The sequence below is a fragment of the Miniopterus natalensis genome, chromosome 6, assembly GCF_054644295.1.
Source record: "Miniopterus natalensis isolate mMinNat1 chromosome 6, mMinNat1.hap1, whole genome shotgun sequence".
Taxonomy (NCBI): Eukaryota; Metazoa; Chordata; class Mammalia; order Chiroptera; family Miniopteridae; genus Miniopterus; species Miniopterus natalensis.
In genome coordinates this window covers 33,782,510-33,799,040 of record NC_142086.1, presented here as the reverse complement: position 1 = coordinate 33,799,040, position 16,531 = coordinate 33,782,510, and the positions used below count along the sequence as shown (strand labels likewise).

The following is a 16,531-nucleotide window of genomic DNA, read 5'->3' as shown; positions in this document are numbered from 1 at the left end:
GTGTTGAATGGACTTGAGCATAGGAAAATGGCGATTAAATTAAACAGTAATTCTTTGAAATAAAATAGATTATATTAAGATTGTTATATAGATAGGTAGTAAGACATTGCTGTACGTCAGTTTTTGCTCTGTTTCAATTAGGAAGTAAGTCTAGTCTATAAAAAGAGAACCCACTGACAGATATTTCACAAGTTAATATGGGATTTTTGTATTTTCCTATATGTATATTATATTTCAATAAGGTGATACCTACTGCATGTTCAAAAAAGTACATACAGAAAATATTCCTATTTGTTCTTTACAATGTTTTTGTCTAAGCCTTAAAATAAGTTTGGATCCAGTTTTGGCTTCACATCATGAAGACATTCTTGGCCACCCCACCCCAGGATGATCTCTTCATTTATCATTTACTGCCTTAGTATTGTGAATCGGCATTAGTTATTGTTAATGATATGTGTGTGTTTTCTGCCCAACTTGAGATGTAACATAACATAAGGATGTACCTCACTTGCCTGAGTCTGTGAGTTGGTTAGTACTTTTAATACTTAGTAGGTGTCTGACCTTGCTCAGGTTTCCAAACTGCTCATGTCTATCTTTCTCATCTATAAAGTGAGGATAAAAATATTACCTTTCTTATAGGATTTTTAAAGATTAAAAGAGTTGCTATGTGTATTTATAATGATGTCTAGCACATAGAAAGTGCTGAGTAAGTGTTGGCAAAAACCAAAACCATATCTTCTCCCCAAGCTCCCTCTCTGATAACAGGTAACTATCATTTTTTATATTCTCCATAGTGTAACACACAAGATACTGAATAAATACTTCCTAAATGAACGAATATATTTTTTTATCTATTCAAAATTATATCAAAATAATATGTTAGCATTGAAATATAAACAAATAAACTCCAGTTGTAACAATGCATTTACAGATCACTATATAGTTTTCAAAGTATTTTAAAACATACTTTTACTGACCATGTGAGGTAATAAGCTAGATGTTGTTATTTCCATTTTACAGATGCAAAAACTGAAATGTGTAACCTTAGGACAGTTAATCTTTTAAAAAGCTAATAAGTTACAGAAGCTAAGCTTGAACTTAGTTTCTCCAAACTCTCAAGTCTATTGGTTTTTTTCCTTTACCTCATAACAAGAGTTCAGCAGGGTAGGTATGGTCTGATTCCTGCCCTAAGCAAGGACACAGTGGTGCTTGGTGTTCCTGTGCGTGTCGAAGATGATGACGACAAAGTTCCCCTAAAGTTGGATAAAGAAACAAGAGTAGAGATGCATACAGTTATTCTCAGAAAGAAACTGTCATTCGTGTATTGATGCTGTAAAGGCTATCCTGGGATTCCCTCTCGATCAAGTAATTTTGAGTATTGGGATCACAGTAATTTAATTTGCCTCTATCACTGCTCAAAGTCCCTAGAGGTCCTGATTTCAGTATTTCACCTCGATTTAACCATATAAGGAAGGGTTTTTCCCCTAACTGTGCCTTTATAAATGATCTAAGTATTAGAACCTTTGGATAAAGATTATGTAACATATACCCTTTAGAACTGAGACTATGTATGGTTGCATTTTCACAAGAGGAAGAATTTTGAACACCAGGTGTTTTTGAATGGTCAGCCATGAAGTACTAATGAGGCAGAAAACCCCTTCACACTTAAAAAAATCTGGCAAGCTTATGATGTTGCCCATAAAGCCATCTGCCTGAGACACCTGTATCTGACCATAGCTTATGATGGCTCAGGCTGCTCTTTCTCCAAGACAGAGTTGCTGGATAGGTTAGTAACACTGGAGCTAAGATTTTATGTTTCATGCAGCAGGTGGACTCACAATGCAGAAGAAATATTATTTTAGTAAAGTTGAATGTGATGAATTCTTCGCAAGAACAGGAGTGATGTATACTCAACAGGAAATTGATGTACTAAATGTATATGTGACTGTGCCAGCCCAGCGATGTGTGGATTACAGCAGCTCCTCTCCACCTGTGATTGTGAAATAATAGATGCTTCTCCAGTCATCTATCTCCTCACCCTGCTTTATTTTTCTTCACAGACCCTGGCATTGTATTAATTTCTGACTTGTTTATTGTCTATTTGAACCACTAGAATCCTGACTCCTCCAGAGTGGTAGCTCTTTTCACTGCTTTTCACCTGTGCCTGGTGTGTAGAAAGTACTCAATATTGAAAAATATTCAAAACATATATATTCATGAGTGCTATTTTATATTTAGAATTTTGTAGGCAAGGTGTAGTTTAATCTTCATGGAGAAAAAAACCTCTCAACAACAATTGCTTCTTCTATGTACCATGTAGGATAATGCAGGAAAAATCTACTTATATTCCTTTCTTCCATTAAAGTCTAGACCATGAAAAGTATGCTCTTAAGAGTCATGATAATTCCAGAAAATGGGTCTACACAAGCATTTTCCTGAGATTTGTGGTAATTGGAGCAAGAGAGAATGTAAGTGAAAAAGACATGTTGCAGATTGTGTTCTCTGGAAGTGGACACTGAGACAGAGTTTGGGGTGCATGATGTTTTCTGTGAAAGGAAGTGGGAAGAAAGCAGGATTGGGGCAAGGGAGAAGTATAACTGTGATTCAGGACTGACAAAGCCTTGGCCAACCTGATGAGGAGCTCTGGAGCAACTGTTGCCTGCTTGGCTCAGTGGCTGGAGGCAGGCTCCTCTGGGAAGGACATAGCCCCAGGTAAGGTGACTCTCTGCAGGTAAGGCAGAGCCTGAGGGAGCTGACAGCAGGAAGCTCTTTGCTGGCCACCTTCCCTGCAGCTGAGCAGTAAGTCCTTCCTTGAAAGGTGACCTAGTGGTCCATCTTCCCGACTACCACAACATATGTGAAGCCTGTAACTGCTAATCTGAGGAATTTGTAAAGAGACAGTGTGTGGCCATTGACTAAACTTTGAAATGTTTGCTTAATTGGATCTTGACACAGCAGTAGTGTTTCATGAACACTGAAAGCAGTGTTCTAAGAAAATAGTTCCTTCTATCAACGTGAATGCTTACAGTGAGGAAATTGATTTTGGAAGCAGGTGGTTTTCAGAACACTTATTTATTTTAAAAAATACAGGGTGGGGCAAAAGTAGGTTTACAATCGTTCATATGGAAAGTGATACAATAATGAGTAAATAATAATACAAGAATAATCTGTTTCTCTTGCTTGCAATTGTAAACCTACTTTTGCCCCACCCTATATATTTAAAGCCATTCTTATTGTGTGGTCTGCCCTGTAATTTTCTTATCCCAGCTATGGTTTTGTCAAATATAATTTTCAAGAAGATAACTCCTACAATTAGCGAGGGGTTGCTTTTTTCCCCCAAAATTTCATGTGCAGGTTGGTTATTCAAATTTTGATATAGCTTTTCTTAGAAGAAAAAATATTATGGATGGATATTAGGCTTTAAGGCTAGCCCACAAGGTTTTTCATCCTCTCTGTCCCTCTGATTCCTGGATGTTTTTAAAATCTGAAATTTAGCCAAAGCCTCCCTCAGAGTGATCATGGGGGAGGACACTGGCACTGTATTAAAGTTCTGACAGTTGGGCAGGGCCTCTGATGGTTAGGGGTGCAGCAGAATATTCAGAGATGTGAGGGGTGGGGTCAGGGAAGGGAGGCTCTGATGACAAGGGGTTAGGGGGTGTTCTGGTCATTTCTCTTTCTAACTTGAGTGTGCCTGCTGGAAACTGCCTGCATGTTTGTGGTAGCGACGCTGTAATTAGGAGTGGTCTTTGTAGCTCCCCTGCATTCTGAGGCTCAATAGAAGCACAGCAACAGTGTTCTGGCAGCATCACACAGATGTGTCATTCTCTCCCCCGGTGAAGAAGGGTGGGAGGGAAGCTGTGCGCTCTCTGAATTCTATTTTTAAATGCCCATCACTTCATTTCAAAACATTTTTTTAAACATGCCATAGATACCATTCTTCCTTGAGATGCTAAATTTGAGGTTTTAGAAACCAACTCCTGAGTTAGACAGCATAAAACCAACTATCTCAAAAGGTTTAAACACAATTGGTTTTTAATTACTTAGCAAAAAATTCATTGTACCAAGAATGAGAATTTTTAGCTTAAAAAGCAAAGCTGTAAGGAAGTAAAAATCTGGGCTTAGAATAAAAAGTGTCATCATGGCAAGTCTGCAGTATTGTAATAAAAGGGAAGAAGATGGATCTACTTTGTTTAATATCTTAAATACTTTGAATTTTCTTCATTTTATATATTATTTACAATTCTCGACAAAATGTCCTTTCAGAGTAAAACAGAGGAAAATACTGTTCTGCAGTATAACTTGCCCCATAATTTACCACTGGCTCTGATTCCCACCTGAGGAAAGTGTTTTTTCTCCTTTCCTGAAACATTTGGATGTTAGTCCTACTGTCTGTGTTGTGACTGTGAGAAGTGATTATTTCGCAGGAGAAACAATGAAAAGGCCACCTGTTTAGTGTGATGGAACACAGTATGACTGCATAGATGCTTTTACTTCTCAGGTAGCTAACCTGCACCACCCCATCAGTTTTACATTTGGAGGTGAATAGGAAATGTAGGTTAGAGAAAATAACCTGTACTCCTCACTGCTCGGAGCAGGTTCAAACGGCAGCTCTTGCTGGCTGTAAAGGGAGCTTTGCTTGATCTTTAGTGTACGTTTTGAACCTACACTTGAAATAAGAAAGATCTTTATTTTTGTCCTGGTTTTATTGTGAGCCTATCAAGAAGTAGGGCAAGGACTTTTCAAGGTTCCTCTCAAATCTGAGTCCATAACTTCAAGGTAGGTGTTATGGCCGAAACGGCCGTAGATAAAATCCTGACCGCACAACTGCAGCCACGTGACTATAGTAAACGACCCTCGCGACTCTGCTTTCTTATCTGTAAAGTGGGGACATGATTCTTCCCAGGGTTGGTTTGAGGTTACCCTAACAACCATGGGCAGCACTCAGCATGGTGCTGGCATAGACTATGCCCTTGATGCGTGTCTTACTTTGCACAACTTTTCAACTTTCCTGGAGATTGGGGTTGTTTACCGACATTCTTATTGCTGTAGGAGAATAAAAAAGCCCCATCTCTCAGTGTTGATCAGTTTCTAGGTTGCCATGAGTTTTGTGTAAGAAGCTTCCATAGGATGTAATTACCAAGAAACTTGATTTTGATGTAAGTTAGGAAGCCCTGGGCATGCCATGGTTTTATTTTCATAATCTGTGACATGGATTGTTATAGAAGGCCCACTAGACTAAATCTGCTGTCACAGAAGGTCTCTGCACCAGGAATAAGTAAGGGGAATTTGAAGAAAAGTGATATAATGATTTTCCCCCAGCAATTATTTGAGAGTTGTCATTTTATAAATAGATGGGTTATATTCCCTGAGTCAACACTAATAGCAGATATTTATTAATGTAACTCAATATATTAGATGGGTATTCAGAATGTGTGCTTTTTTTCAGTCCTCTATAAACCTGTAATCTTTAAACTCTCGCACACCCATGGCCACCCATACCTACCATTGTTGGTGCTTTGAATATGTAATGATTCATTTTCGTTCAGGACTAGTAATTAGTCCCTAAGACCTGTGGATGCTGCCTTTGAAATATCTCTCATATCCATCTCCTCAGCTACCCTTCAGAGTCAGGTCCTCCTCCTCTCTGGATTGTATAACAGCAGTGTCCTAAATGGTCTTTGGTCTTTATCCGCTAATCCTACCTCACCCACCCCCTGTTTTTGAAAATATGTTTTACCATACTCCTCTGTCTTACCAAAACATGACTTTTATCAGGTCATCCTGACTTCAGTAACTTTTGAGAGTTTTTCAGTGCCTACAGGCTCATTTATATAGATTATAAAACAATAAATTTGGGGTCTGGCTATCCTTTGTAATTGAATAACTGTCCACATAGCCAATCTTATTTTTTTTCCACCAGAATAACTTTATTCCAGGTAATCAGGTCCTCTCACAGGTTTCCAAACACCTCACGACCACATCTGCTCCCATCCCATCCTTCCTCTTTTCTTTTGTATCTTACCTAAAATGCCTTGCCATCATCTCTCTACCCAACTTGTAGATATTCAAGGTTAAGCTCAAAATCTGCCTCTTAAGTAACATCTTACTTTATCACCCCAATCCCATCTAATTCTATGACCCATAAGTCTTCATAAAACATCACTAGAATGCTTTTTATGAGAATGTTTATCATTTTATTTCCTGTCCCTAGAATAGAACAGTACCTGGCCTATAGTAGGCACTATATAGAGATCTCTTGAATTACAAAGAGACGCTGCACCTTGCTTGTGACTCTTCTTTGCCTCCCTCTGGCTTAGAGGACAGTATTCACACCCCTTAGCCTGGCTTCTAAGGTCTTTCACAGTGTGTTCAACTCTTTGTTTGCTCCCCAATGTTCACTTTTCTAAGCCCCTAGTCTCCTCATGGTCTTCATAAGCCATGTTTATACCTATTTCAGTATTTTGGCTTATGATGCTTTCCTGACCATACACATTTGGCTTGTCTCTTTTCTACCTATGTACATTCCGTACATCTTTGTGAGGTTAAACTGAAGCCTCACATTACCAGAACAATGCACTTCTGTCTCTTACTCAAACACCAATAGCATTTACCACCTGTACCCTCTAGCTTTTGGAAGTTTGAGACTTACAATTTTAAATGCTTTTATTGAAAAAAAGTACAAAGAAAAATGTGAAAATTTCCCCATCTCAGCATCCAGATCTTAAAATTATATCCCTTTGTGCATAATTGCTCTGAGATTATGTAAGATGTTAACATTTGGTGAATCTGATGAAGGATATATGGAATTTTTTTTTTCTATTTGTGTAGTAGTTTTTTGTCTGAGTATGAAAAATTATGTACACAAATAGATTAATGAAATGTAGAGTTCATAAAATAATCCAAATATGTAGTGATATTAATATATGAAGCAATGCAAATCAGTGGGGAAAACAGAACTATTCAATTAAATGGTGATAGGATAACAAGCTATCCATTTGGAGAAAAAAGGTGGACTCCTTCCTCATATCGTACACACAAATAAACCCCCATGGATCAAAGAATTAAAAAATGATGAGGCACAAAAACAAAAACATGAGTGACAAGTGTTATATTCATGGGTTGAAATGATAAAACATGGCAAGAAAACTAAAAAACCATGAAAGAAAAATACTGATAAATCTGAATAACATAAAAATTATAACCTTTTATATATGGAGGGGTAGGTTGGGGTGTGGAACATCATAAAATTAAAACACAAGTGATAAACCAGGGGAATATAGTTGTAACCTATATGGCAAAGGATTGATAGCTAAATAGTAAGATGTTTCAGAGTTTGTGCTCTAGAATAACATTGCCTAGGCCCTCACACTTACTAATGATGTGACACTGGGAAAATTCCCTAACTGTTCTTTACCTCACTTTAGTCATTTGCAAAAGTTGAAATAGGGCTCCCTTGATTCATGGTGTTATTATTGGGCTCCTAACCCATATGTGAAAGCAAGTACTATGCTTGGCACATAATAACGATAAGAATAACTGATGTAATATATTGGGGGGCTTGTCATGTACTAGGGACTGGGCAAGCCTTTTAAATGCATCATCTAACTAAATCCTCACAGCAACCCTTCCAATGAGGAGGGTACTATTATTATCCCCGTGTTATTCATTTTATAGACAAGAACCCTGAGATTTAGAGAGGTTAAATAACTTGACCAATAGCTAGTAAAAGATGGAGGTGGGATTTGAGCAGAGATGGGATGTACCTACCCTCTTACCATTTACACAATACTGTGGTGATTCTCAATCCAACTTAGTTCCTTTCTCCTTGAGTCTTGGAACTATATATTAATCTTGACAGTTAATTGGACTTTCATGTCCCTTTCAGAAGGTATATGAATTGAGCTCTTCAGAGGTATTTGGGCACTGGTATATCCATGAAGTTACCATCTCAAAGAAAAGTTTTATAGAGATTCAGGCCATAAAGAATTAAACGTATTTTGCATAATTTATAACACCAAGATATGTCTATAGTAGTTTCTCCATACAGACTTCTTAGGGTACTTTGTTTTGGTTTTATTTTGAGAAAAGTGAAAATTCAGAGATGGATTTTACCTTACCACTGAGTGAGTATACATTAAAGTAGCTAAAGTATTAGCAAAGGTAGGCGTTTGATATATTAAACAGAAATAATATTGGAAATTAAATTCCCATTCAAAAATAATTTCAGATTTCTTACTGGGAAAATACATTGATTTTGTGTGAATTTGGGGAGCTTTCTTTTTTTATTTGTAAGAACATAATTTATTCAAATCTTAGTTTACATTATAAGTCAGGATAATTTTTTTTTATAATCTTAAAATTAAACTTAAAAAACCTTTATGAACTTCATATATTTACAGACAGAAGCTACCATCTATTTCTTTTGGTAGATTATAGCCAGGGTTTAATTTAGTTATTCATAACAAATATGGAAATACTTTTTGTATGGTATTAAACATTTTTCTTCATAGTAATAGTGTTAAATCTTGTAAAACCTAATTTGGAAAGATAATAGTGAATCACACTCATGAGTTATGCTGCTTTAATCATGAATAATTGATTTGTAGGACATGAAAGGATTTAACTGTCTGCCTTAACTGATTTTTTAAAATCATTGGATTTTGAGGGAACACTCTCCTTGATTGAAACAACTTGTTACTTATCCCTCTATCTAGCTTTTCTATTATTGATAGATGGTGAAGAAAGAGGGACACTAGATACCCTTAGGAGGACTAGTTAAATTCATGGTAATACCATATATATTATATTTACTACTTAGCTTATTGGCCACTTAACCTATCTTAAGCAAAGCATCAAATGAGGAAGAATGCACAAAAAAAACAAAACAAAGAAAGAAAAAAAAGGCCTCTGAGCAACCAAAGTAAGTATAACCACTTCCATTTTTAAAAAGTTCTATGAAGAGCCCCAACATCCCCCCTCATAGCCCCCCCCCCCCGCCCTTATTCTTACTTTACCTAAATTCTAACGATCCTGGATACTAGCTTTCCACCCACAGCAGGTGATCCCTTGGCATCTTGGTAACAACAGAAGCTACTGGAACACTTTAAAAACAGACAAGAATGCAAAAAGTTGTAGCTATCTGATATCATTTAGTGTGGGGTCTGTCACATCCAGATTTCTCAGCCCTGAGGGCATCATTGTATTACAAAATAGAACAATAAGAGACACCAAAAACAGATTCCAGCCTTTGCCGGTATCCAGTATCCAGTCTGACAAGTGGTGCCTCATCCTCCCAAGAGACAGGGCTTTTGGCTTGGTAGTTGAAGACTTGCTCTAGCTCCATTACTGGCTCAGTGTTGGGATCTTCTGGCTCTCCCTTCACCTCCCATTATCACCTGGAAGTCTGTGAACTCAGTTTCTGCCCTGGCCCTTGTGATCTAGGTTCTACTGGCCAGGCTCCCATCTGAACTTGTGATCTCTCTGTAACTTCCAAATTGGGGTCTTCATTTCCAAGGAAATGTCTTCTCGTGGATGCCTAAGCCTTGAACTTCACTCTTGGGTTTGCCCATGCAGCCGTATATGTTCCCTTTACTAGACAAAGTGTTTCTCAATCAGTGATCAAGGGAAGTATTGTAGGGTATTCATAATTAGACAAGTTTTGGAAATACGTCCATTTATATATGCACACACACGCAGAACGTAGCAGTTCTTCAGATGCTAATCATCCCGTTAATATTACCTGGGAAAACGGGAGATTACTTACCGGAAAGGATTCTGAGCAGGCTATTAACACTGCATGTGTGATCCTTGAACTGACTTTCATGGTTTGCCCCACTATTTCAGTCCTAGGCTGTTATGGGATAGTTTACACTGTTATCTTTATTTCTTCCTTTGACAGTATTAGAGCCAATTCTCATCAGTTTCTTTTTCTTAGGACCAATTTTTACCCCTATTAACTATCCTCAGATTCTTCCTAATAGGCTATAAGCTCTTTGCAGGCGTGGATTAAATCCTTTTATCTTTTCACACTGAGCACATTGCCTGGATTCTCACCTTGCATGTTATGGGAGCTTAACAAATGGCTTATTGGTAAATTAATTAATTATAAATGAGACTTCTGGATAGCCTGTGTATTATTGAGCTTCTAATTGTTTCTTCAGCAGCATTAACTAGAAAATGCAATTTCCCCAAAGCTATTCTTTATCTTAGTTAATGCTGTTTCAGAGAGGGACTGCGTCATGATGATATAAAATTTTGATTAAATGGAAACAGCAGTTTATTTCTCTTTTACTAATAGCTTCACATAAAATACTGTTTGTTAAATGGAGAAACAATTGGAAAGGAAAGGTTTTCCCAAAGTATTATAACCAAGGCATGGTATATAGTTTTTAAATGATTTGTACTCTCTGTGTAGGGCTTGCTCAGTTAATGTATCCACTTATGAGGCACTAGGAAGTTTTGAGTGAGGAGTGAGGTTGTGAAATAGATGTGTAAATATGGAAGTAGAAAGAGGCTATATAGTTTGAATAAGTTAATGCTGCTCTATCAAACTTAATGTTCTCTTTTTGCCTTTTCTTCACTTAGTAACTGGGCCATTTCCCCCAGTGTGTTAACTCCAGCCTAGGAGTGAGTGAAAACTTGCGAGCTGCTACACCAAAACATTTTAGAACATTAGGAATAGGAGTTAGCAAACCATAGCTTAAGGGACCAGATAATAAGCTCAGAAGGGTAAGTAAAACTTACTAAGGAGCCAAAAACAAATAGCTTATGCACTGGATATCTTAATGGAGTGTTTGATCTCCATGTACCCTACTCTTAGATTATGAGTCTGATTCAAACAGGGCCACTACTAACCCATTTGCATTTGTGAAAATTAGAGAAATGTGCCATTTCTTGAGTAGAATTTTTTAGTATGTTATGCACAACTTAAACAATTCTGTGTTCAGGCCTGAAGAAAGTGAATGTAAATGGTACCCTCCCTGGCTTAGTTTGGAGATTCTGGACTCCACTTTCCTATAAGGAATGAAAGAAGGAGGGGTGGGACTGAAGGGATGGTGTTGGGAGCATTTGTTCAAGGATTTAATCAGTAGCAACCAGCTTCAATTCACCCAAACAGTGGCTCCATAAATCAAACTTATTTTTTTTCTTTTTCTTTTTTTTTAAAAGACCCTCCATTGATTTTTAGAGAGAGAGGGAGAGAGAGAGAGAAACTGCAACAGTGATGTAAGAGCAGAACATCCATCAACTACCTCTTGCATGCCGCCTCCTGGGAATTGAGCCTACAACCTGGGCATGTGCCCCAACCATTAATCAAACCGGCAACCTTTCAGTGCATGGGATAATACCCTATCAACTGAGCCACACCAGCCAGTGCAAATAAAGCTTATTTTTAAATCAGTGACCAGAATATCTATATTCTATTAAGAATCATACAAAACTGCTACTCAGAGGATATGCCCCTTTGGCTCAGCCTGGCTCTGCGGGATTGGGATACGGGGGCCCATAATCCTGGCAGGAGCAAACCTGTGTGTATACCACACACATGCACCAAATGTCAGGCTCATATACCGCTAGCAGTGCTTACATCCTCACACCCCACTCCCATAAGTCTAGTCTGTTTGCTATGGAAAATGAGCCAGTCAGAATTGGGCCTCCTAGAGCTGGGAGTTGCAATTAACTGGCTCCTCCAAGTATATGCATTGTTAAGGGTGTGGATGTGGAGTTACACGACTAAGAACTTGCACCATGGCTCTAGGTTTTAGCTGGGAGGCCCAGTATCTCTTCTCCTGCCATCACATATATTCTCACATAACTTCATACATGTCTTGCTCTGTGAATACTGCCACCTTTCCTAGCTATGGTACTCTTATACTACCCTTCAATTTATATAGATGCACATAGCGTTCTAATAAATACTCAAAATGATACAATGTTTTTGTATTTAAAGGAACCATGGAATATTTAAAATAGAATCTTGAACATTTTTTACTTAGAGTTTCCATATTTTACTTTTCTTAAGTTAATGCACATATTTTTTATACTTCTGGTTGTTTAAATAGAATGTAACAATAAATTCAGACCACATATTGTAAAATGTAAAAGCACATATTAGTTATCCATTCTCTAATTGTAGTTAGAACTATATAACCCCCTGAATTTCTGAACCAAAAACAATATATGGTCCTTTAAGGCTCTGAGTCTATTCTGGACTTGGTAATATGAGCTGGGAGGTAGGAAAGAGAGGCTTTCTTATGTCAGCAGTGCCCTGGAGACTCAGTTGGTAGTGAGTTCAAAGCCTCTGAAGACCTTAGACTCCCACTAAAATACAAATTCCAATATAAGGTTATTCTTGTACTTACTATTAGACTAGATTAGAAGGATCAGTCTAATGAGCTTTCATTTAAGAAGTGTGTTAGTGATATAAATTAACATTGAAAATGTAATTTCACCATGAGGTTGTTTATACAGTATATATAGTCTTTTAAAATTTTATGTCATGGTATATTTCAAACATATACCAAATTAGAGAGTATGTGATAATGAACCCTTATGCAACATTACCTGGTTTCAGTGGCTAATATTTTGTCAATCATATTTCCCCTAATGCACCCCCTCCTTTATTTGCCCCATAATTTTAAAGTAAATTTCAGACAATTCACTCAATTCACCTGGAAATATTTCAGCATTTATCTCTAGTTTATAAGGCCTTTTTAAAAAACATAACCACCGTGACATTATCATATCTATAAAATTAATAGTTCCTTAATATCATCTAATACTCTTCCACATTCAAATTTCCCCGATTATCTCAACAATGTCTATTTACAAATTGCTTATTCAAATTAGAATTTATGTAAGGTTTATACACTGTATTTGGCTGCTTATGTCTCTTGGGGTTTTTTTCTATATTAATAAATTTTTATCTTTTTCCTTACATTTTCTTGTAATTTATCAAAGGAGCTTATATGGAAAAATTGCTACCAAAATTAATGCATTAGGCTTTATCTTTAAATCATTAATTTATACATTTTTTACATTTACAGGTTTATACATACCCAATGCTGAAATGTAAAGGACTAAGAAAATGGGGGTGAGGGGTGGGAAGAAAGTTTTCCTTTTTAATTCAAAAACAGGCATGAGTTGATTTTCTTACTCAACAGCAGAAACCAGTGCAGAAATTTGTCCCTCACCCTATATAAGTTCAAATACATATGTATTAAATCACATTTGTAAGCTACATTGTAGTTCAACCTAACCAGAAAGTGGTTAGTTTGTACTTAGGTTAGTAACCTAACCTACTTTAATTATGAACACAAAACCTGTAAATGATAAGCCCTTTGCTTCTGGGATCTTATCTATTTTGTCTTTCAGATTTGGGGTTTGTATGGTCAGTAAGGCAATGTTTTCTGATCAAACATGTGTGTTTGTAACTCCTCTACTGTTACCAATTAACATACCTACATGTCTTGTCCATTTGATAGTTCACTCTGATATCTCAAAACAATGTTCTTTATAAAAATAGTTGAATCATATATTTGCTTCTTTTTTTAAATACTTATTTTGCTATTCTACCAAGCTGGTGCATTATTTTCTTTCAACATGGATTAGGACAGAAAAGAATTTCTTCTGCCACTGTAATTTTAACACTACCATGCTTGGTATAAATTGTGTAGTCCTGCTAAAATGCCTCAAAATTTTACCACTTCTTTTTATAAATTCTCAATCTTGTGATATCTTTCCTTTCTTAGGATATGAACGAGTCTGCCAAACAAGAAGATATTTTAGAATCCACAACAGATGCTGCAGAATGGAGTCTGGAAGTGGAACGTGTACTACCACAACTGAAAGTCACGATCAGGACTGACAATAAGGTATAGAAGAGAGAACACATTTTGTTCAAATAGACTTTTATAAGGCAATTTCAGGGCCAAGGGTGCCTCCTTTATACTAGTGATTTAAGAAAGGTGTTAAGGTTCAGTTCCCAGTACTTTTTCTTATTAGAGATTTAACAGATTGTCAATGAATGAATAAATAATGTAATATGGTCCAATATGTTTCCGTGGGCTTGAAAGGTGTTTTCTCAATATATTTTGATATTATTTTTGCAATCATATTTTGTTTAGGGGAATAGTGAATGAAATTGAAATTCTATGACTATATACCAACTGAATAGAATTAGAGGATGATTACGAACTCTGTTGAATGACAAAATAGAAGACATCCTGGAAGCTGCCTTACATTATCTATTAACTACATGATTAAAAGTAAAATATTAAGAAAATAATCGAGAAATCATATGCAATAAAATTTGAGAATTAAGCGAGAAGGACTGGTCCATTTAATCAAGTTTTTGCTTCCTTTTTACCTACAATTTATAAGAATTTTAGAACAAGCTAATAGGTGACTAAACAATACTATTCTCATCAGTAGTATAATACAGTAATCTTTTACAAAGGGGCTAGAGAGAGATCTAGGTAAAGAAATTAAAGGATATTCGTCCTTGGAGGCTGGAGACAAGTCCCAGCATTATGCAACAGGATTCTAGGGAAGGGTGTCACTCCGAAAATGAGGTCCTGTGTCTGCCCCCAAAGTAGTAGCCCTACAAAGATTCCTGTTTTCAGAGTGTCCTGGAAGCTAATTCATTCTTCGAATGTCTGGGTATGGGCTTGTAGAACTGTACCCTAGAGAAAGTAAGAAGTCGCCTGGACTCCTAGGGCAGTCCTAGAGCAGGAGAAGGATGACTAGAGAGGTATAACTAGACTGTGAGCAGCTGTAGAACAAACTTTATCTAAGATAACTGAGCAAATCCCTCAGCCTGTTTACCATATGTTTATTCAATTATATGGAGGACAGCTGTTATTTGACTACACTGGGGGTAAATTAATTGTTTACATATCTCTTATCTATAAAAACACCCTAATAAGAATTTCTTCACTGATTAGATCTCTGCTGAAAGTCATAATTTGCAAAACTGTATTTTTTTCTAAAAATTTCATTTCTGATTCTTTAATTTTGTCAGAGCAAAGTCTCTTCATAGAATTAAAAATCACTGTTATTGTGAGCCTTGTTAGAATGGCATGTAAAATAATTGTGTGGTTGGGAACTCTCAAGTACACCTTATTCCCACAGGGAAGCAAGTTTAATTTGTTTACTTTCAAGCTAAGTAAACTCTTGAAATCAAACATCTCATTTAGAACCAAATAAGATCACAGAAGTGTTTTCCTTTTTTAAAGTAAACATTGTCATTGATTTCTACATAATAGAAGTAACTGAATAAAGAAAGAATATAAATGTAACTACCAGCATGTACATTTTACAAAACTAAGTGCAGGTCAGATTCTATTACAAACCAGTATATATGATAGTAATCACAATCGGGGATTATTAAAGCATCAGTGTTCTGCTCGGGGGAAGAATTAACCAGCTGAAGTTGGACCCTTCATCTCGTGCCATACATTGCCAGCCTTGATCTTATGAGGATATACTGTGTCAAATTAATTATGCAATCAGGCTTTGTAGGCAACATTCCAAAATGTCAGATATAGTTTTAAGTATTTTTTAGCATTTTTTAGAATATGTGAATATTATTTTGAATTTAGATTTTTGTGGTAAAACATACTGATCTAAAGTCACAGTTTATTGCTTTTTCAGAGTTCTTCTCTGGATCATTTGATCTTTGTGTCCAGTTTTTCACAAACTTTTCTTTTTTCTAAGTATTTCAGATGTAGCAAATGGGAAATACAGCTTTAGGGTCAATTCTTTATTCAGCTTCCTTAAGAAAAATAAAATTAAACATTGAATTGAGAAAATAAGGTACTATTGAGTAGAGAAATGTTTTTTATGTCTCAGAAATAAAAATAACCTGGCTACATAAGAGGTTTCTCATGGGCTCATTACCCTCCTTCATCAGAGGTTGTCCCAGCATCACAGTAGATCCCATTCTCCCTCAGCTCCTCACTTTACCAAAACCAAACCCGCTCCTTCATTTTGGCCAAAACAATAACCTTTTGCTCAAAATAGGCTATTTTAGACATACAGAGATTTCAACTTTGTGTTTAAGGAAAAAAAGGAATTATTTCAGATCAATATGTTTTACTAATAATTGTTAGATTATTTTTTAAGGAAAATAGATATCTCAGAGATAAGTAATGAAAGGCCTCCATTATTTAAATCCATTATAAATTTCTTTTACATGACCTTGTGTTAGTAGTAAATAAATTCCATATTTATTTTGTACTAAATCAAGTGTTTGTTTTGGTTTCTTTTTCTCTTAAGTTCAGCTTATTCCTTGTATGCCTCCTAGCAGAGAATTACTAAAAAGTAAATCGCCTCCTCTGGTGTTTTTGTTTTTTTTGCATATTAAACTATGTGTGATTTGATGAGGTCCTATCATATACCAATATTTTATTTTGTATATTCTCCATAGGTTGCAGTCAGGTTTTTATTGCAGGCTAGCTTGCCCTTGTTTCTGGCACCACTTGGTACTGTTGTCAGTTCTCAAAGAATGTAAACAAATTTTAATATTAGCTTA

The 16,531-nt window shown here is 36.3% G+C and overlaps 1 protein-coding gene across 2 annotated transcripts in view; it reads left to right on the top strand.

The window, feature by feature from the left end:
• The window catches only part of IFT57 (intraflagellar transport 57), a 47,914-nt gene that overhangs the window by 11,973 nt on the left and 19,410 nt on the right, over positions 1-16,531 (top strand). For both annotated transcript variants that reach the window (XM_016195659.2, XM_016195660.2), the window contains exon 6: positions 13,749-13,871. In XM_016195659.2, coding sequence (XP_016051145.2) covers positions 13,749-13,871 — 123 coding nt within the window. The remainder of the gene's footprint in view (positions 1-13,748; positions 13,872-16,531) is intronic.